Genomic DNA, 23,068 nt, shown 5'->3' on the forward strand with positions numbered 1-23,068 from the left:
TGATGCTGGTGTCCTCCATCATTACGTCTAGAGCTGTGGTTTTCAGCTGGGGTGCCTTGAATGGTGGTCAGGGATGCCACGGGCAGCACCAGCCTCCATCCCTCCCTCCTTCCTTCCTTCCTTCCTTCCTTCCTTCCTTCCTTCATTCCTTCCTTCCTTCCTTCCCTCCCTCCTCTGATGTCCTCCCACGTCTCTGTCTCCAGAGGTTCCTCCAGAGCTTGGCAGGGAAGGGATGACATAACTGAGCTCCTGAGACTCGGGAGTGCGTTTCCCCACAGGGGAGCCACAGAAAGAATGTAGTTGGTCAAGGGAGCCGTGGACTCAAGAAGGTTGAAAACCTCTGGTCTAGAGTAAGGAAAATCTTGATTCTTGCATCAGTTCACCCACAGTCTATTTGGCAATTCATTGCCCAGTGTTCCTACAGTTAGAGTATCCTGTCTTTCCTTAGAGCTCCATCTTACTTATTGGAATGTCATTTCCTCAAACGGAAAAACGTTGTGGCTCCAGTCTAGAACATTTTTGATTCCATTTTGTGCACCACTCTGCTTTTCTAGAGGGCCAGCAAATTTCACACCTGCTGAGCTGAACAGCATTGAGACTTTAACAATATGTTCAGTCTACCTGATCTTTATGAAACAAATTGCATTGAAACTACCATGGCTCTAAGCCAAGGGCTGCTGAGAATTATGGTTCTTTGGGAGGGGCCAGAGATATCTTTAAAAAAAACCAAAAACATTTCAGCACCCTCACCCCAAACTACCCATTTTTTACTTCTTGGAGGCTCAGGGGAGTCATGATAGTTAAAGCCGTGTGGTGATATAGCACAGGTAAGCCAGCCCACCTCAGTTCAAGCCTCAGACATTTATCTGGGAGTTTCATGATGGCTTTTTCTCCTAGTGTAAGCATGTTTAGAATCTCAGCCTTAGCCTTAATCATGGCTCTGGTGATCGAAACAGCCAAAGGCTTTCACATTTTGATTGAAATATGAACAAAGATTCAACATGTATTTTTCCCTATAGCAAAGCTTCTTTAAAATGTGCCAACGCCTGTGTCTTCTGTCTCCAGACTTGTAATCCTACATTAGCAAGCTTGTCTTTGCCTTGTTTACATACAGATGAAAGGCCAGGGTGTTTCAGCTTACTCTCTTGCTCTCCTCCTCTCTTTCCCTATCCTCTCTCTCTCTCATTTAATTGCTTCAAGTCTGGATTAACCCCTTTATTGGAATAAATAAATTTAAAGCTGAAGCAAGTTAAGGGATATATTTATATCAAAGTAAGCAGTCAAGTGCACAAGTCAGAGAGAATTAGAACTAACGTTTGCTTTTCTGACAAGGAAATAGCATGGCTAGTGGGTGGGTGCCTTGTTTTTCAAATGCATCACTTTGTTCACTACGTTTTGCTGTCTTATTCCTAGAGAATGATTCTTGCAGTTGAGGACAGCACTGTCCTCTTAAGTCATAGATTGGTATGCTGCTGTTGCCCATTTGGAGCAGAGAGTTCTCTCTGGGCAGAGAGATGAAAGCTGAATTCCAGTTAATTACTTGGTCTGGATGAAATAAACCCTCACCTCGAGCTATCTTACAAATCCACCCAGAATTCTTGCTCTGTAAGGCACATATTATTTCAGGCCTGCATGCAATCTAAAAGAGGGTTTTTTTTAAAGCTTATTTTTAAAGGAGAGAAGGAAATTCTGTGCTTAATTCACTAGAAAGCAAATAATTTTATTCTGTTTCTGATCTTCATTTATAGCACCAGCAACAAGTGGTGCAGGCTGTGGAACGTGCCAAACAAGTGACCATGGCAGAACTGAACGCAATCATTGGGGTATGTCGTCTTTCCATTTTAGCTTTCATAGTCTTTTTTAAAATTAGTTCACTTTCTTTCTTTTTTCCTCCAAACTCTGCTTTTTGTTGTGAAGTTTAGTTCTCTCAGCTGGTCAGAAATAAATTGGACAGCAGTGGATCCAAGCACTGGTTAATCTGTGCTTCTACAAATTGGTCAAGCTGTCCCTTTGTTGCAGCCCACCTAACAATATATACATATACGCTGTGCTTTTGAAACTTCGTAACAAGCCAGCTGGTAAACAAAAGAATTCTACTGACCATGCAGCTATTTCTCATTTTCATTTTTCCAACTCATTTCTTTTTAAATGTGCAGAAGCTCAAAAGACTGACAACCAAATTGACAGAAGACGCTCCTATCTGGTGAAGCGCTTTGCCAGCCTTATATTTTAAGATCTTTCAGCCCCTCATTTACTCACTGGAAGTATCTACGGGCATCAAGATGTAATGTGTGAACTGAGACATCTGCTGTAGCAAGTTCCACAATCTGAAATGTACTTCTTTTGAGGATGTGGAAGCTGCCATTGTAGAAGAACAAGTAGGATAATGCAGAAGGTGTAGGATTTGCAGTGCAGTGGTACCTCGGAAGTCGTACAGAATCTGTCCTAGAAGTTCGTTCGACTTCCAAAACATTAGGAAACCAAGGCACGGCTTCTGATTGGCTGCAGGAAGCTCCTGCAGCCAATTGGAAGCCACGTTGGACGTTTGGGTTCCAAAGAACGTTTGCAAACCGGAACACTCACTTCTGGGTTTGCGGCATTCAGGAGCCAAAACGTTTGACTCGCAAGGCATTCGGGATCCAAGGTACGACTGTAGTTTTTATCTCATGTGCTCCTGCAAAGCATGCATTTGGTTTTACTTATTTTTCGAAATTGCAACCCACCTCTCAAGCCAGTGTTCTCAAGGTGGTTGTAAAGAAATAGGGGGGAAAGGTTGTGTGTGTTTTTAAGTCACATCATTTACAAATTAAAAATTAATATCTAAAATATTAGTAAACATTCATTAAACATTAAACAAAATATATGAAAACAACAAGAAGCCATCAGCCACAGGTAATAGGTATTTTCAAAATTGACCATCAGATCTGATTGTTTTCTGAATGCACCTCTCATTGCTTAGGGTGGAGAGTGCCTTCTGTGAATGAAGAAGGAAGCAAAAGGAACATCTGTGCAAACCTCAAGATGCATTTCAAAGCTATCCAAATATGATCAGTAAACTGCACACTGATTGTGTCTTGACTTTGCATAGAGTACACCCTTTGACTTTTTTTTCCTTGTTGTTTTGTGCACCTCTTTTTAAAACACCTCTAGAAGAAATGGTGCGATTGAATCCTGGAAACAAAGCCCCCCCCCCCCATGTGCCCTATTTTAGTTAATACAACTAAAAGGGCTACTTTGGCTGGTCAGCCATTATACCAGGGTAGAGCACCTTGTTTTCTCATGTTGCCTTTATTCCTCTTAACAATTCCAGCATTCCTTTGGGGCCTCTTTGCAAATATCATTCGGGTTGTTTTGACCCGAGATAATTGTATTTTGTAGCACGGACTCAAAGTGCCACACACGGGGTTCTGTGTCCACACAGAACTCCAAAGAGCTCGAGGTTGATATTTTAGATCAAATTCAGTGTGGCACAAGAAGCAAAATCTGCTCATATGGAATCGCTTTCCACTTGCCCTGGTGCCTTTGTTTGTAGCTAATTCCAAGTCTCTGCCATCCCAAATACATAACATAGTTTTATGGAAAGCCATAAGTCATATTCCAAGGCAAAGGTGGGTTGTTGGGTTTTTTTGCAGAATTATCTAGGAATAAGGGATTGGGTAATATGACTCGTAGTGGCCATCTATCACTACATTTCAGTTGGCTTTTTATTTTCTTGAGAACTGGTGGGCTCCTCATTGGCATTAACTGGGACAAGATTTTGTCCCAGTAAATTTAATATGAAATGTTAAATGCTGCCTCCTGAATTTCAAACATTGGGCACACAGTAACAACATTTAATGGGCTCCCTTTAAACAAAGGAGGAGGAGGAGAAAACTTTTTATGATTCACTTCTAAAGACTGATAAAACAGTTGGTTATTCAGAAGTACCATATAAAATAAAGGTGAGGAAAAATCACTAATAGCCCCATGATTCACATCTGTAATTATTCAGTTAGTTCAAGCAATTGTTTAAGTTATTCTAATGAAGACCTTACCCGTGTGCCTCTCCTTTCTCTGCCCACTCGCAAATGCTTTTTTTCCCTTTTGTGTATAGAATATACATAAAAGTCTCCCTTTAAAAAATGCACTGTATCAAACACGCTTTGAAATGCTAATTATTCCATTTACTTTCATTAAAATTCAAATTGCTGAGTGAAGATGTGGATAAGGGTTGCGGAATAATCAATCTGTAGTGAAGATATTCCTTCATTTATGCTTCTATCTTTTAACAAGGAAGTAGGGGCACTCTCATCCTGGCTGACAGGAGTGTAGAGCGTGGTCTGATTGTAGCTTGTTTTTCTTAATAGGCTATTTTGAGTGTTCTTTCCTATCCCTCTGACCACAAGAAAATACCAGCAGTCAATTAAAAAATATAAATGGGAAAGAGTAACCTTTATTTCCTCTGAAGTGCCCCTTAGAAAGGAGGAGATGAATCAGACAGAGTAGGTTGTGTCGAATCATGAATAACATTTGTTATATGTCTTTTACGCTCCAGTGGGGAGACTAGAAGATGAATAATTTCCCAATTAGTTTTCATTACCTAATAAAACTACTGCTATCTAAATATTCTTTGAATAAAACAAATTGCAAAAGGTCTGATTTTTTTTAAAATGTAAGTGCTTTTTATGTAAAGTTATGAGAGTGTGAGCCTTGCTTTACTCGGATTGTTAGACATTTTTTAAAAACCACTCAACATTGTTTTAGTTGATGGACATGCATCTTGTAGTCCAGTGTGGGTAGTTTTTGTTTTATTTCATTTTTTAACTGTTGTGTGGCGTTTCAGTGAAAATCTTCCCTTTAATTTTACTGTGAACTTCAAACTGCACCAAATGAATTCTTCCCTCCCCCTGCCTGCTTGCTTACCAGCTGGAGCTACAGCCTTTCAAACTAATTTAGATACCCTACATGGTTATAAGTATTTAAATGAAGAAATATGAGAATAACATTGTCTTGCAAAAGGCATTTAATTTCACTGAGCAGGTAGGAGAGTTTGTCCTCGCTAGGTGGCTGTTTTAACTGAATTTGGACATTCACAGGGTTGCGGGGAAACTCGTTCTTCTCCCATGTGCCCACCCTCAGTCATTTTCATCACTTTTTTTAAAAAAATAAATCTCTGCATACAAAATAATAGTGCTTCATTAATATCCATATTTTGGGGTTCCTCAAGAGGTGCGCTATCTTGAGTATATCTCAATAGGATGATACACATACGTACATAGAAATGTTAGGAAAGAAAGTGCAGTTCTTTGTAGAATAAAATATACATGGGAGATATATGGGGTCATCAGGGATTGATCTAAAGGAATTCTGTGGTGTAGTTCAGTATTTTGTGAGCATGTATTTGTAGTACGTTGTAGATCCTTCATACCTTGATGCTAGGATTTTGTGAAACCTAATGAAACACCTTGTTAACTTTGCAATATTCTTCCTTCATTGGTAAATGAACCAAACCACTGATCCGTGCCATTTAAATGTGGAATGCTGAAGTGAACTTGAAACACGGAGAGACGGGTTGTTCTCTTGACAGTAAACTAGTTGTGTTTAATGGAATGAAACACTTATAATGACTTCTTTCACAGGTCATGTTCCATTGAAAATTACTGACAGATTGTCACAAGTTAAATATTAGCCATCCTTCTTAAAATTTGTTTTTCAGGGGAAATGAAAGGGGGTGGGGAGAAGGATTTCTGGGGGAAACTTCACTATTATAATTATAACAGAACCCATTTGAGATGAAACTACTTGGTCACTGTTCACATTCCAGAGTTTTCATTCCAAGCTACACATATAGAAACATTTAATGCCCCCTCCAGAAATACTGCCCTTCACTGAAATGTTTTGGCTGGAGTTCTCTGTGCAGCTAAATGCCATTGGTCTAGGACTCTTTCCTTTTTTCTGGTATACTTTTACATAAAATGGGTTAGAGTCTACCTTGAGTATCCCGAGATCCCCTTCTCCTTCTGTTTGTGCCCTGCTTCTCCAGCCTGGGGCTGGGGCTTCTTCAGTGGATCAGAGCCAGGGCCACCAACTCCTGAGTAAAGGTAGACAGGAGGCAGAGAAGTTTGGCAGGGGGAGAGAAGGAAGGGGTCTGTCTTCTCTGAGGGCAAAGGACCAGAGGGAAGTTGTTGAAGAAAATGAAAAGGTGAGATAAAAGGTTGGTATCTGTCATCATCAGTAGTATTGATAGTACTGACCTTAATGGTGATTATAATAATATAAACTGGGAATAGAAACGAGAAGAAGTTGTTTGCTGTACCCGCTCTCAAGGAGGCATCTTAAAAAAACACGATGTAAACTCTAATTAATGTATCATTAGAATGAGAGACGGATAGGTGAAGAAAGGGATTTAGAGTAGGGGTCAGCAAACTACAGCTCCCGGGCCGGATCAGGCCCACCTGGTCCTAAATCTGGCCCGCGCCGTGAAGCTGGAACCCGCCAGCGATGGCAAAGGGAAGAAGAGGCCAAGCGGTGGCAGCTCTGCCAAACAAACGCCAATCAGTGGCGTTTGATTGGCAGAGACGTCCCCGTTCCGCGCTGGGGTAAACTAGGTGTGGCGTTGGATTGGCAGAGCTGCCGCCACTCAGCCTCTTCCTCCCGTTGCCGCCCTGGTGCTCCTGTGGGCCAGAGAGCAGAGCGGACGAACTCGCTCTTTCTCTAGGCAGGAGGGAGCCTGTTTTGCGCCACCACCGCCAGCCCTTCGGCGAATGAGGCAGCTGGGGCTGGGGAGGAGCACTACTTGCCCCCCTTCCAGTGTGCATAGGAATCAGATGATAGATAGATGATAGATAGATAGATATAGATAGATAGATAGATAGATAGATAGATAGATAGATAGATAGATGATAGCTAGCTAGCTAGCTAGCTAGCTAGCTAGCTAGCTAGCTAGCTAGATAGTCATACCTTGGGTTAGATGTGCTTCAGGTTGAGCACTTTCAGGTTGCGCTCCGCGGTGACTTGGAAGTAACAGAACACGTTACTTCCGGGTTTCGCTGCTTGTGCATGCGCAGTCAGTCAGAATGATGTCACGTGCATGCGAGGAAGCAGCAAATCGCGCCACGCACAGGCACAGGTTGCATTCGCTTCAGGATGCGAACGGGGATCCAGAACGGATCCCGTTCATATCCAGAGGTACCACTGTATATAGTCTGGCCCTCCACAAGGTCTGAGGGACAGTGGACCGGCCCCGTGCGGAAAAAGTTTGCTGACCCCTGATTTAGAGTAATAGAGATGGACAGAGAAGAATATGGAAGCAAGTGTGGAAGTAAGAGGGAAACAATTTAAAAACTATTTGTACACATTGACCTGGATCAAAGAACTACCAAACTGTATTTCAAAAATGTCAGCTGTCCATCAGCTGCCTGTTTCACATTGTAAACTGCTTTTGATGTTGGGGTGTTTCAAAAGCAGTTTGTGAGAGGACATTGGGATCTGTTGCTGAAAGCGGGAAAGTGTTGCAAAATAAAATATCTCTCTGGATCACAGCCACTGTGATAAGCAGTTAGTATAGGTGACCACAGCTGAAACTGAATGGCTGTAGCTTACTTAGAATCATAGAATTGGAAGGGTCCCAACGGTCATCTAGTCCAACCCACTGCAATGCAGGAATCTCAGCAAAAGCATGCATGGCAGATGGATAGAGGTTTAACATACAAGGTTTAATTTGCTGCATGTGAGCGACAGCGGCTGACCATTAATTACAGTCTTATGCTGAAATGTATGTAAAGCAGGAAATAAATCTGATGTTGGCTCCATCAAGACATGTAGAATAGATTGTGATGTCAGCAATCAAAGGTACAAACAAAATTTTGTAATAAATAATTTCCGTTTTAACATAAGGATTTCATTTTTACTTATTATGTAGACAGAACGCTTTGGGGGGCGGGCAGGGCTAGCAGAAATCCACTTGACACACTTTTTAAAAGGGGAGTAGTAACTTGGTAGTAAATTGTTGACTGTTCAGTGCTCCCCTTCCCTCAGTTCTGGAGGTAGTGATCATTTGTCTTTAAATGTGTTTGTGTATCCTCATATACATACACACATACATTTATGTGTGTGCATACTGCACACCGTTGCCACATACCCCTATTTATGTTGCATACAAGTGGAGCCGTGCACTTGTGCTTGTTTATCACAGAGGGAAATGTAGCAAAAATGTAAGAAGCAGGTATGCAGCGATGTTCCAAAAAATACAATTTAGCACAAGAAGTGCTGAACCTCAATTTTTAGCAGTGACACTTTAATGATAGGAAGCCTGCAAAATTATTTGCTATCAATTGTGAAGGCAATAACAAGCCTTGGTGGTTTTTCACACTCTCTGTGTTAAGTGCTTTCAGAATGACAGCGTAAACTGTGTTAGAGAACTCCAAGGAAGTAAAACTGATTAAAATGTTCATGCTTGAATGGTGCTGATGGAATAGTTCATTTGGACTTTCTCTACCTCCTGCAGCTCAAGCTGAAATATTAAAATTCAGTGGATTTAAATCTCTCTCCCCTCAGCTCAGGGAAAAAAAACATTACATTTTAATAGGTTTTAAACTCATAATTCACTGGTTTGGAGCAGTACTATTAAATCTATTTAAATATTACTTGTATTACTAAGGAAATGATTTAAATGATTTTGCCTGTACTGTTTCTCTCATACATATATAAATAGTATACATATATGTGTATAATTTTTAAAACAGTCTGGTTTAACCTTTAAGCATTTTTTATTATTAATAAAATTATATTAATTGCTTTGGAAAATTAAAAATGTGTTAAAAGTGAATGGCAAGCTTTTGAATAATAAACCTTTTAGATTGCATATAATTAGTAGATTTAAATTTTTTCTCATTAATGCTCTTGATGTAAAAACAATCCATTCTGTGTTTGAGATTGAAATGTCTCTGCGTTCCTCATTTTCCAGTATTTTTCTTTATTATTTTTAAAGAGTGGGCAGCACATTGGTTAAAGCTTTTTGGAATATAATGTTTATTCTTTTGATTAGTACTTAACGTGCCACCTCTTTTCTATGTTTTCTGAGATATTTGGGGTTTGAGAGGGAAGTGGAAATCTCTGGATAGCCATGTGGTACAGATAAGTGCATACAAGTTCTAATAAAAACTTAGCATCGGTGCATGCTATTATCCCCGTGGCGCCACTGGTCCATGGCTCATGCTGCTAAATGCTAATGCATTTTTGCACTGGTGCTGAACGCAAGGAGGAATTTCTGACTGGGTGAAGGGGCTGCTTTTTGCCTTTCAAATGAGTTTACTCTTTGGGTCTTTGATCTGAAACAAAGGTTAAGAAATAAGGGCTAGGCTTTGGGATGGCATAATTTGGCGCAGCTCCACTGAGTACCTTGATTTATGCCAGCTAAGAGTGCCTCCTCCTGAATCTACACAGGGAAGAGGATTTGACTGTCCCCGTTGATTCTGAACGTTTTGATTTAATGCTCAGGGAGGGGAAAGTCGCATTTTCTCTGTAAATTATGGATGGTTACAATTTCAGTTTGTTTAGTAAAGTCATTCCCACCGAATGTGTGCGTGTTCAGAGCTGCCAACCTCTGAGAGCCGGGGAGGGTGTTGTATAAATTAGTAATAGACTGTGACCTCTGTGCAGCAATCACTTATTTTTCTGGCTTTTTATTGTTTGATCAAAGGCTCTGCCTATATTAAGCTGTGCTTGGAGCTTAAAGGCTGTAAAACAAATTGGCCACCTGCTGTATACTGTATACAGATTGCTATGGCGGGAAGGCAGAAGAGGGGCTGACATAATGGTGTGTCTGTTTCATGTTGTCTTTTGTTTCATGTTTTAGGAAACGCTGAAATATGCCATATCTTATTTAATCACAGTGTGAAACAGGTGCAGTGGCATGGCTCAAAGCGTCTGCAGTTGGATATTATACTGTCCTATTTGGAGATTTTAAATTAAAGTATGAAAATTTCACTTGGTGCAGTAGCTTAGTACACTGCCTAAATAGGCTTAATGAATTCTTGGTGGATCATAGTACTTGTCATGAAGGGTTTCCCCCCTTCATCCCCTGCTTCAGTCTTGCCAAAATTACTGGGAATAAGACTTCTGAATAGGCTCTGCACATAGTGATGCTAATTCAGAAGAATTCTGGTTATCAGCCATTTTCCCAGGCAAGACAGTTCCAGGTCTTCTCATATTGGGGCGTGTTTTGCTGCATTTCAAAGGTAGTCTAAATGAACAATATAATACCTGCTTTGATGAAATTTCACCCACCGGGAAAGATCTTTATTATTTTTCCAGGCCTTTCTCACTTGTTGCCTTTGTTTTTGCCACTGCTCTTGTTCTGCTTTTGTACATTTTACCGTTTGTTTGTTTGTTTGTTTGTTTTGTTGTATACATTAGTTTTATTCATTTTTATTCTTGTTGTAAGCTAAACTTGGTTATAGGAGGGCAAAGTAATCCTGCAATGAACCAGTAGGGTGCATGGTTTTGGTCTGACGAATATTGCAAAGCCTAACGTTTAAAATGCAGAAATGCAGTGGGCACAGGATTATTCAATCCCTTGGCCATTTTGAAGGTTTGCAATGGATGTGTGAAGGGAAGCAAAACTCTCTGGGGAAAATGGCAGACTGCTTAGTTGGTTCGTTGTTACAAGTGGGAAGATGCATCCAATAAGTTAATTTCCTTTCCTACTCAATACATATGGGCACACCCTAGTTACTCGGGTGAGTGTAGGCATTGCAGAAGCTCTTAATTATCATTTTAATGTTGTTAGCTGCTCTGGGCCCAGCTTCGGCTGGGGAGGGCGGGATATTAATAATAATTAATTAATTAATTAATTAATTAATTAACCCACATATTGAGGGCCATTGGCAATTAAAGTGACTATAGATGTGTTGTTCTCATATCTTTGGCCAGTTGTCCTTTGCACCATGCTAATTTAGACACAAAGATGTAAAATTAGAATTACCATGTTTAAATAGAAGTATAATACATCTCACCACAGTGGGGAAGACTGTGGCCAGGTGACTGGTGTGCCTGCTTACTCTGCTGTCCAGTTGTTAACAGTTGATGGACATATTTAGGACTTTCCTATACAGGACACATGTCCACTGGAATCCAAGCCATGGCAAGTCCTCACATGAGTGATGGATTTGTCCTGCTGGCTCCAAAAGTGTGTTATATGTTTAAAGAAGACAAAATCTTAATGGATAACAAGTAAAATCCAGTCTGTATTGGGGGAGGGGAGGTAATAGCCAGCATCATATGAAACCTATTATGTCTTGTTCAACGTCAATGGCTGCCTTCTAAACCTGTGATTTCCCTCTCTTGCTAATGTTCATCATACTTGTTTTCCTGAAAGAAGACATGCTACTGACTTTTCCTCGTACATTTCTTACTCAGTGATAAAGTCCAAGAGGTCAATACTAGTATGGGAGGCAGGAGTAGTGGTTAGTCTATGTGTTTTAACCCTGCATATTTAACATACCAGCTCATGTTATAAGGAATAGGATTTTTGAAGTGTGTGTGTGTGTGTGTGTGTGTGTGTGTGTGTGTGTGTGTGTGAGAGAGAGAGAGAGAGAGAGAGAGAGAGAGAGATTGGGAAGCAGGATTTGGGGTGAGTGAAATGGATCTTGGCTGCTGATTTACTGTTAATTTAATATTAAGGATTTCTATGTCTTGATATTTTATAATTTATTTTTTCCCTTTCTAGGTTTTGTAACTTTCTAGGTTGCTTATTTCTCTTTCTCCTCTAATTCTATTTCCTCCACTTGGTAGCTGTTTTTGTATGCAGTGTGACTTGAATAGTAATACTAATGAGAATATTTTAATTGGATGTTGCCTCTATTTTCCAGGCAGCGTTGAAAGGATATACATACAGCATGCATGTGGGCTGAGATATAAAGTGAGGTCTTTGAGAGATTAATTTGTCAGTTAACATTAGAAATGTCTCTGGGTTGGAGGAGGATGTTAGGGCTGTTTGGATAATGGCAATGAGCTTTCAGGGTCTGTAAGGGGAAAAGCACTAGATTACTCTGGCATGGCACTGCTTGGATGATATCCAGTAGAAACCTGAATCCTTTCCAGGAAAATAGGCTTCTGAATGTGCTGACTCTAACAAGAGAACATTAGAAGCTAATTTGTCCATGGTTTATAAGCACATTGTGCTTTTAATTTGATCCTTTTTAGATATGTAGTTGGGAGATTTAAGCCTGCCATCAATATTTCATATCTTAGTTAGGAAATGGTAATGAAATCAATGGTAAACTTTTTTTGACTCCCTCCATGTTTTCCCACTTCCCCTTTAAAACACACCAAGTCAGGTTAATTCTCATTTTGTATTATGTACCAATTACATAAAATGCCATAGATCTTTATTAATAGACGAATTACCTGAGTTTCTGGTCAAGTGATGTGTGTGTGAGAGAGCAACTCTACATGCTTTTAAAAAACATTTTGAAAGATTGGCCTCATGTTTCGGAGGTTTTTAAAACCTCCTACATTCATATTATTTGTTTTAAGGAAAAGCTTGGGCGTTCCTTTCAGGTTACAAAATATGAAGTGAGAGCTGGTCCTCAGCTCAGAAATCCTGATTATTTGATTCCAGAAAAACAATTAAAAAATGACTCCCTTAATTACACTTGCCGTCTAAATTACAATTAAATAATAAAGGTGATATATTGCTATCCCATGCTCAAGAGTTCACATATGCTTGTTGACTGGATATTATTTGAATACCTTTAAGATAACAGGGTTGGTATAAGTTTGTAGAGAAATAGTAGTGCCCAAAGGACTCTGCCCAATTTATGATGCCACATTCCATTACAGAACATATTACAGAATATATTTGCCTTGGTGACACTTTTTACTTAATTTGTATTAGCTAGCCAGATAGTTGGAAGGTAGGATAGCATTGATTATATTCAAGTCAATGTTGCATTTCCTTGAAAAAGTTGGTTATTGCTAATGATCCAATCATAAATGAATCTGGTTCTTTCCCCAGATTTTTCTAAGAAAGAAAGAGGCCTCTAGAACCCATTGGGTCCCTTTTCAGAATAGATGCCTATCTAGAGCCTCTGCATCTCAACCTACTACTGTGTGGGGCAGGAGGAGAGGATACCGTGACACGCAGGTTGAGAGCCTGGGTGCAGGATGCAGCGATCCTCCTTCTGTATGTGATGAATCCAAGGCATCTGGGCATTATGGGAAATGCAGTTCTTAGATTATCTGAGATATCCTTGGTAGATTGAGAAGACAAATAATAAAGCCAGAAAGAATAGATCTTTGTCCTGCCGTGTTTTAAACTGCACACATTGGAAATCGTGTTTGCATTGGAAGGGTGTGATCAAGAGCCTTGTGCTTCCCTTGTTGCCAATGTCAAGGGGGAGGCACAGCGGACAGCAGGATGGGGCAGAATTATTGGATCACATTTTTATTAAATATTTTCTTGGTTTAGAAAAGCTGTGCATTGTCTCTTTTTCAGGTTGTGGAGTCTTTTCTACAGATCAGTTACATTTGATATGAGACATTAGTGTTGTATACAGTATGAGGTTGCTGAAGAAGGGGAGAGAGAAGAGGTGGGGTGGTGGAACTTATATTCTTTTCTATAGTGTACATGTGGGGTTTTGTGTCAGCATCAACTGGGTAGGTTCTCTTTCTATTCGCTTATTATATTTCCTTGGTATTGAGAGGGATTGGGGGGCCCAGGATGTGGTTGGTTGTCTGTGTTTGGCTGCAGTGAGGTTTGTTCGCATTTGTGAGGGGGGTGATTGTTGGGTCAAGTTAGCCATATTGATTTGTATGCTGTTGGTGGATTCTTCTTGTCTTGATGGGCTTTGTACGTGATAAAGGGGAGCCATACTGGGGTGAAGTCGTCCTCTTCTCTTTATCCCAGTGTCAGTTTCAGTTTATTGGCTAGCTTTTCTAGTATGGCTGTTTCCCATATGATTTGGTACCACTGGTCCATGTTCACTCCTGCCAAGTCTGGCTATGATGCTTCTGGCTGCTGAGAGTAGGTGGGTTGTAAGCTCTTTATAATGTGAGTGGGCATTATCATCTTGGAAAATGTTCAAAAGCAGCAGTTCTGGGTGAGTTCTAATACTTGCTTAGTTATTTTGCATATTTCTTGTAGGACAGTTGATTGGATCACATCTCTCAAAGAAACATCTTTATTTTGAAATGTTCACCCTGTAACACTGATGTGGCCTCAGTATTAATTTCAACTTGAGCAGGAACTGTTGGCTTAGGTTTGCACCTTTCTCACAGCACTCCTTCTGTAGCTAAAGTTCTAGTTTTAATCTGAGCAGAAGTCAAACTAGGATAATCTTTCCAAAGGTTTAGAAGTAAAAATTACAATAAAATAACTGATGTAGCCGGTTGTACATCTGATTTAAATCTAGGGTGAAACAGCTGGGGGGACGGTAGGTTAATATATACTTTTTTCAAATGATAAATTTGATTGAAAGGTAATAAGATTTACACATAGTGGTGGTAATGCAAGTTGTTCCTGCCCCTTTGCAAACATTATTACAGGCTTGAAAACACACACACACACACACACACACACACAGAGAGAGAGAGAGAGAGAGAGAGAGAGAGAGAGAGAGAGATTGTTTAAAGAGCATAGTTTGTGAAAGTGAAAGCTGATTTCAGAGTCATTTTGTGAATCTCAAGTAAAGGGGTGGGGGGCAGGGGGAGTGGGCTATTGTCTGGGCAAGTGTGAACTGAAGCAGTTCCCTGTTAGGATAGATTGAGCATGACACATTTCTTCCCTTTACCACTGTATCCCCCCCCCCCCCACGATTCTCACTCAGCAGCATCAACAAACCATCTACCCCACAATGGTTGGTATAGTAGAAAGCTTGATGCAGCCTTGGCTGAGGTCAAGCACTCCAATTCTAACCTCTCAAGGGCTTTCTCTATGTGTTGCCAGTGTACTGGTAAAAATGACTTTAAACTCTTGTCAGCGCAGTTACTGGTGCATGCATCACAGTCCCACTCAAATAAACCTGTCACAACACAGAGTCAGCAGCTAGAGAAGAGTACAAGGGCAGGCCTCTAGCTTTTCATTCGAGCATCACTAAACGTGCACAGAGTGCCCAATTATTTCAGCATTATTGAGCAAGCCTACAGGAGGACCCAAGCTTTGCTACATTAGATTTTCTTTAGTAATTTGCTCAAGTACCGCTGAGGACACTTAAAGGACTTAAAACGGTGGCTGCAACCAGTTTCCTTTTCTGGATTGTTAATTCAGGTTTCCTCTTTCAAATTAACTCTCACTGCACGCTGCGCAGCAGCTCTAGGAGAACTGTTTAACACTAATTTTCTCAATTTTCTCCCTTTTTTTTGGTGCGTGCGCAAAACTTTATTGCTGCTTTCATTGTTAACTTGTGTGTTTTGATTAGACATGTGTATATATGTGTGTTACTGCTCCCGGAAGAGCTGCTCTTGAAAGGCCAGGCTTATCATTTTGGTTTTGTTCAGTTTAAAAATAGCTTAATAAAGTTCATGATGTGCAGCCTTCATCACTGTCCTACCCCCTAATTTTCCCGACATTATAGGACATAGTGCCACTCTAGATGTTTAATGGACCACATTTCCCATCATCCCTGGCCATTGGCTGTGCTGGCTGGAGATGATAGGAATTGGGAGTCCCAACAGCATATCGGAGGGCGGTGCTTTGGCTACTCTTGCAGCAAACAATTGTGTATTTCAGCCAATTTCATTTATCAAATGTCTCCACCTGCACAAGATGCTGTACTGTCTTTAATTATTTTTTGTGAAGCAAGGCCATTGACTGGTTGACAGCCCTTGAAGATACACGAGCGCAGTCCAGTGCACAGTTAACTGCATTTAAATCTCCCTTTCCTGGAACAAATTCAATATCTGTGTTTAATTTTTCACAGCAGCAGCAACTCCAGGCCCAGCATTTGTCACATGGACACGGTCTCCCAGTGCCTCTCACTCCACACCCTTCAGGACTGCAACCACCAGCCATCCCACCCATTGGCAGCAGCGCTGGCCTCTTGGCCTTGTCGAGTGCCCTTGGGGGCCAGTCCCATCTCCCCATCAAAGATGAAAAGAAGCATCATGATAACGACCACCAAAGAGGTAGGAGATGCTTCAAAAGAAGTTTGCCTTTTAAAAATATACAGCCTGCCTCTTCGTGGAGAGGGAGGAGTGGGTGACAAAAGATTTGGTGAGCATGCAAGGGCAAGAGTCATCTTGGAACTCACGGAAGGTTCGGCAGCCTTAAAGAATTGAACTCATTCTGTTTTCCTGTCACCTATTCATAGAATCCCCTCGGTGGAACATGTACATGGTTGGCATGGTGGCATACATCTCCTTTCTTTGAAAGCCTTTTTTAGAATCCACATTTTCCATAGGCCCTTTGGCTTGCCTCCTAAAATTTATTCCCTACTGTAACCAGTCCCGAAGCACATGTAACTGCATTTGCCCACATTATTCCCTCCCTGCCCTTCTTTTGCCCATCTCTCTATTATTTTCATACTCTCAGCTTCTTGGGGGCAGAGATCTATTTCTTTTGCACCCCAGGGAGGTCACTTCAGTGCTGCTAACATAGCAGTTTGACTTCACCCCCGGAGGTGCATTCCATTGCTTCTCAAGACAGGTGGATGCCAATAAATCTGTAAGGCGCCATGAGTCAGGTGGCTTTCAAATTTCCTACAGACGATGGAGCAGAATTCTGCCCTCTGGAAAAACAGGGAGCAACTAGAACCAGTGGATGGAAGTTGCAGGGAAGCAGATTTCTGATCAATATTAGGTGAAACCTCCTAATAAGAGCTGTTCAGCAGTGGAAGGGATTCCCTCAGGAGGTAGTGGAAGGTTTGCGTTTGCAGGGTGTATTTAAGGAGAGGATGCACTGTCATTGTCCAGGATGCTGTAGTTGCATCCTGCACCACAAATCCTGCATCTGAGCAGGGGTTTAGAGCACATGACCTCCAAGCTCCCTTCCAACACTTTGATTCTGTGATCTGCTGACAGCACTGGCCTGGTTCAGTTATATTGCCAAACCATGGTATAGCATTGCAAGAACAAGCGTGTATCAGCCTTGGGCGGCACACATCTCCTTTGCACAAGGAGGTTAAAGGCTTCAGCCTTTGATTTAGAACGGTCTAAATCAACTATTAGTTCTGATTCTTGTTAGAAGAGTTAACTTGATTCTCTTTGGTGTTAACTAATAAAACAACAAGCCACAGCTCCATGAGTTTGAATATCACAGAGAATAGTGGTTAGTTCTAAAGTGGAAATATTCAGTCTCATTGTGTGTTCATAGTAGGATCGAGAGGGAGGGCTATAAAGCCAGAGGTTAAGCATTATATTTGGGTAAATAAAAATAATATTCTGTGTATAACCCTTGATTTGGATGATGTATGGATGGCAATGTTGGAAGTGTACTCTTGTTGGACTTAAGAAATTTGCTGTGGGCCATAATGTTAAGAGATAAGGATTGAATACAGTGTGCTTTGCTCCTATCTCTTCTCTTTGAAAAGCAAATATTTAGCTATACCTTGTAGCGTAGATTCCTACATTATTGCTATAATATTTATTGCTAGAAAGTGTCGGTAAGCCAATACTATATTCAGATGATAAATTCAGTTTATAAAATTAGTTGTACAATACAGGTGTCAATAAGAAACTGCACATATTAGATTATATGTGTGTTATTTATTTATTTTAGCAGGGATTAGGTTTGTGGGGAGGGTAAAGAAATGCATAATTTGATGTAAGCTAACATTTTTCTCTCTCTCTCCCTCCCCCTTGTCTTTCTCGGCCATGTTGGTGCTGCTGTTGTGCATGAAGATAGAGACTCCATAAAGGTAAGACTCCATTTCACAATTGGAAGGATTAGCTTAGAAGAAACGCAGTACTTTTCATTGTAGTTGAAGTAAAGCATAGGAGGTGTTGTGATTGTCGCTAGATATAATCTATATTGATTATCAGAGTCTTGGGTCAGCTATTCCAAAGGTGCTACATATAAAGACAACTTCAAACGGCCACACGATAATGATCAGTAGCTGCTGTGAGAACTATTTATCTGTGCTTTGCTTGTTGGCTGATTCCTGAGAAATACATCCTACTCTTCTTATCAGGAAGTTTTCAGGATGAATGAACTGATGCATGCTGGCTCTTTTGAGAGGTTTTGGGTTGCAGGGGAGACAGCACACAAGGGATCCTTCCTGCTTCCCCAACTCCTAAATCCCAAGAGGACCTTCCTTCCAATGTGCAGCTCTATAGCAGAGAGAGAGAATTCACTATGGGCTTGTCTCCCATCTGTTAAATGGTTGTCTGGAGTGACTCCCATAATTTTGAGCCTAGTAATGAATATTTTCACTGGAATTAGTGTTGGTGCCTAGAGGCTTTTTGATATTTTAACACAAATTAGCTGTACCGAAGCATGGCCTTTCAGATCTTTGGGTATGAAAAGCATCCTAAATGTGAGCGCTAATCTGTTGTCAAGCAGAAACTAAGACAGATGTCTTTCTAATAGCATTCTCCAACCCAGGTTCCAAGCTGGTATGCTATGTAAAATGGAATATTAGAGCTGATGTAATAGCCCAGAATAGAATATGCTTTGTATTTTTTTGTATAACAAAAATTATGCCAACTAGCCGAAAACAGTTTAATGGCTGCTTGTATGACACTGTACGAAACAGATTCAATTGATGATAGTAGAAAAACCAAATTAAAATAAACAATAGTCTTGTCTATAACACGATAAAATAATTTCAGCCAGAAAGTAAATTAAAAGCTATTCTAAACAAAAAAAGTGTATAAATTAATTCTCTAAAAGTCATCAGTGAACCAGCCAACTCCCACAGCATAAGGTTGGTCAGTACCTGGGCACTCCAGAACATTTCTGGACGCGTATGAAATGCATTTATTCCCTGCTGCCAAAACTCTGGAATAGACACACATCCTGAATGGATTTTTTGCTATCCATGAGCTTCTCATGTATTTCTAGAAGGGGGTTGGAACAAGGCTGGCATCTTCACCATAGAAACTACTCTGCCATCCTCTGGTGCAGGAGTAGCCAATGGCTGTGCCATACAGGTGCTGTTGGACTCTAGTTCCCATCAGCCTCAACCAGCATGGCAGTCGGTCATGGATGATGGGAGTTGTAGGCCAGCAACAGCTGAAGGGTGTCTGCTGAATACGACTAGCCTGAGGATTTCTCTCAACACTATAGAGTTGCAGGAGTGGCGGTGGCAGATGATCCCTTGCCTCTTTCCTACCCCAAATATGACTGGAAGCCTGTGCTCAAGCAGAGTACCAAAACACTCCATATTCAAGGTGGAGGCATATCAGTTGATGCTCCAACAGCTTGGCAGGTGCTTATAGGGAAAGCCAGAATACCACACCACTTCTCAATGGCTTCAAGCTGGACGGAGATTGCATGGGGTAGGTGTATGTCCTAGCAACCATAAGTTTTTGGCTAGCTATCCAAAATTAGTTGACTCCTGACTGAGAACCTGCTAAAAAGAAACCATACCTGGGCATGCTCCAGGAATGTTTTCACACCCCAAACAGAAGGCTGTGGTTCCAGGCTGAAGTGCTACTTTTCTCCATCCCTACTGTGGAGAGGAGTTCCACAGGGACAGCACTACCACAGAGAGGAAAAAATAGCCTTCACCATGCTCTCTGTTCCCACTCACCTCAGATGGAAGTAAGATCAGGAACATCAGCACAACACTAAAGTTTTGCTGTGTTCATTCTCCAAAAAAGATCTCACAGGGCTTTCTGAAGATGCTCAGGCTTCATTAAATTCCCACCCATCTACCCTGTTCAAGAGAAAAGGTGGCTTAAACCTGAAAGCAATTGTTTGCTTTTTTGCACATTTGTAGTTGATGCATACTTTCAGATAACCATGAAGCATGTAAGCAAGAAGGCACTTTCTAGAGCAGGGGTGGGAAACCTATGGCCCTCCAAACGTAGTTGGACTCCTATATCCATCAGCTCCAGCCAACATAGTCAGTGGCGAGAGACAGCAGACGTTGTAATCCAACAGCATTTTGAGGACCACAGGTTCCTCACCTCTGATCTAAAGTATATAGGACTTAAGGTTTTATGCAAAAACAATCTTGAGCAATTGGAAGTGTTCCATACTCAAAGCCTTTTGTCTCCAGTGATGACAGTGAAGTGCCAGAGTGACTTCAGGTTTGCAGTTAATGACATCTAAAGCTTTTTCCTATGTACATTTCATAGTAAGTTTTTTTTCTGATGTGTACAGAGACACACTCCCAAGTGCAATGTTCCTAACAATACATGCATAAGACGCTACTACTAAAACAGAGTTGATCTTGATGTGTTCTTAGATGTGATTTCCAGATATGCATCATTGGTGTAGATGCAATTTAGCATTAAAATAACAGGAAAGCATAAACCTGCATGTATGAAGTCCACCTTGGAGAGTGAAGGCAATGGCTTCATGTTAACAACTATTTTTCTCTCTTTCCTGAAATGGGAGAGGTCTGCAGTCTGAACCCTATCCCAGTCCTCTGCTGGTGCTGTTCACAGCTTTGTCATGTTGCAACAGAGTGAATTTGACCTTGTTCTTGTCACTTTCACAGTTACCCTCAGGGTTCTTAACAGCTGCAAACTGACAAGAACTGTCAGTTTTCCATCTGCAATAATTTTCAGTGTGTGCAGCAGTGGCAGGATAACTGCCTTTCTGCAGACTGAAGAAGCCAGCATTAAATCAGTTTACACATGGTTCAGTTTCCCAAATAATAAGTCCTAAAAACTTACCCCTCAAAAAGAAAGGAAGGAAGCCATGTGTATGTATGATATATGTACCCCACCTTTCTGGCCTAAAATACCCAACCAATTTACTTGTTAACTGTTAAAATAAGTTCATCCAAAAAACCCAGTCCCCAACAAAACAATCCATTTTGCTGTTTTTCTTATTTGAACTATAACAGTACAATAAAAAAATGTAATCCAGAACAGTTGGTCCATAATGAATTTGATTTTGCCCTTTCTCATAAAACCCTGGGTTCCCTTTAATTGCATTTCCAGACTCCAACAGAGTCTCTGTAAATCATGGGTTGGGAATAAGATCGAACTGGTGGGCTGCATCCTAAGCTGCCCCCACCCTCAGCTGCATGCCATTCTTGCAGGTAGGCAAGGTCAGCCCCCAGCCAGTCACCCTCCTGACATCCCTATATGATGCCAGATGGACTTAACGTCAAAGGAGCAAATCAGGAGCACACACTGAGAGTGCCCTCCTGATGCTTCCCCTTCTTCCTTTGAAGGCGTGGCTTGGACTCAAACAGGGGATGCAAAGGAAGAATGCAAGCAGGGATCAGCTCCACTCCAGAGATGTAGTGGTGAGGTGTCATGGCTGAAGGCTTTCTATGCTTGCATTAGTGTTCCTGCTTTGCATATTTCTGTTGTGATCCTCGTGTGTGTGTGTGTGTTCCTTATGTTTTTAAGTTGGTTTTAATATGATTGTACACTGATTTTCAGATCTGCTTCAGTGGGAGGAAAGGCGAGGCATAAGATGAAAAACAGAAATATACAATAAAGACTATATGTGTTTCTCCTGTATTTGCAGCCAGTTTTCATTCAACTAGCAGTATGGCTCTGCTAGTTTTTCTCTCTGCATGAACCTAAACAGAATGCATGGGAGCAACTTGTGATCTTTCGAAGAGGTGCAGTCTTCAGCCATGTATGGTGGCCTTGCAGGGGCAAGCCTCCCATTTCTTGGGACTGCAAAACCAAAAGGGTTGCCCAAGCAAATATAAGGCAGTTTATGATACAGCTTATGGCTGGAAGGCTGCATGTGATTTAGGAAAATAAAAATAAATTGGGCCTGTATACTAGTGGTTTAGGACGCTGGTGGTGCTGTGGTCTAAACCACAGAGCCTAGGGCTTGCTGATCAGAAGGTCGGCGGTTTGAATCCCCGCGACGGGGTGAGCTCCCGTTGCTCGGTCCCAGCTCCTGCCCACCTAGCAGTTCCAAAGCATGTCAAAGTGCAAGTAGATAAATAGGTACCGCTCCAGTGAGAAGGTAAACAGCCTTTCCGTGCGCTGCTCTGGTTCACCAGAAGCGGCTTAGTCATGCTGGCCACATGACCCAGAAGCTGTACACCGGCTCCCTCGGCCAATAAAGCGAGATGAGCGCCGCAACCCCAGAGTCGTCTGCGACTGGACCTAACGGTCAGGGGTCCCTTTACCTTTACTAGTGGTTTGGAGTGTAAATAGTCATGGCTATCTCCATGAGTTTTTCCATAATTTGTGAAAGATTGCATCATTACCCAAAGCTTTTAAGTAATTTTTTTAAAAAAATGTTACTTCTTTTACTTTACCCCTTCATATGAACACTTACTTGTTTGTTGGTTGCTTTTATGCTTTTTAACTTATTCATCTCTTTATAACAAAGTCTTCCAGCAATTTAACATGGAGAATTTATGGTTAGACAGGGGTTTGGATCTGAATCGTAAACTGATGAATGGCATGTTAACAAATCCTGTGTGAACTATGAATGCATGTAAACGATATTGCAGGATGGCCAGCGTCGCTCAAAACTGAAGAAAGGGCAATAGAGATTAACCAATGAGGTGTGTCATTGTTCAGTAGATGCGACTAATTCACCTGCAATTAATTTGGGGTTACTTTTTTTCTAAGCCATTAGGTAGACATCTGGAATGACAGCATGCAAGGGTGCAACTCCTTTTGCACTGATTTATTAGACAGCGATAGCTATAAATAAATGTTTGTCTTGTACAGCCATCAAATTGCAAGTTGGATTGTGTCAGCATCTAGGGCTTGTTGCCAGCTTTGCAAGGTGAAATAGTTTGCTAATTTCCTTAATGTGATCCGTGATGCCCAGAGTAGCAGTTAGTTGCTTGTTCTATTGATCTTCCCTCTCTTAAGTGGCTCCTGGTTAAGAGAGGCTTTTTATGATTGTCTACTGTGTGACTTGAGATGGTTTTTATCAGCCAGAACGTGCCAGTTGCCAGCAGCTGGAGACTGTGTGCTTGTATGAAATAATTTATTCATGCAAGATAATGCTCCTTAACATTTAACAGGTAATGAACGTGACATAAAT

At 41.2% G+C, this 23,068-nt stretch overlaps 1 protein-coding gene across 10 annotated transcripts in view; it reads left to right on the top strand.

The window, feature by feature from the left end:
- Window positions 1-23,068, top strand: part of LOC114606126 (transducin-like enhancer protein 4) — a 132,689-nt gene that overhangs the window by 61,456 nt on the left and 48,165 nt on the right. For 4 of the 10 annotated variants that reach the window (XM_028747911.2, XM_028747913.2, XM_028747918.2 and 1 more), the window contains 3 exons: window positions 1,749-1,823; window positions 15,900-16,104; window positions 17,818-17,834. In XM_028747911.2, the coding sequence (XP_028603744.1) occupies window positions 1,749-1,823; window positions 15,900-16,104; window positions 17,818-17,834 (297 nt within the window). The remainder of the gene's footprint in view (window positions 1-1,748; window positions 1,824-15,899; window positions 16,105-17,817; window positions 17,835-23,068) is intronic. The other 6 variants (XM_028747915.2, XM_028747917.2, XM_028747920.2 and 3 more) reach the window with 3 other exon arrangements.

The sequence above is a fragment of the Podarcis muralis genome, chromosome 11, assembly GCF_964188315.1.
Source record: "Podarcis muralis chromosome 11, rPodMur119.hap1.1, whole genome shotgun sequence".
Lineage (NCBI taxonomy): Eukaryota > Metazoa > Chordata > Lepidosauria > Squamata > Lacertidae > Podarcis > Podarcis muralis.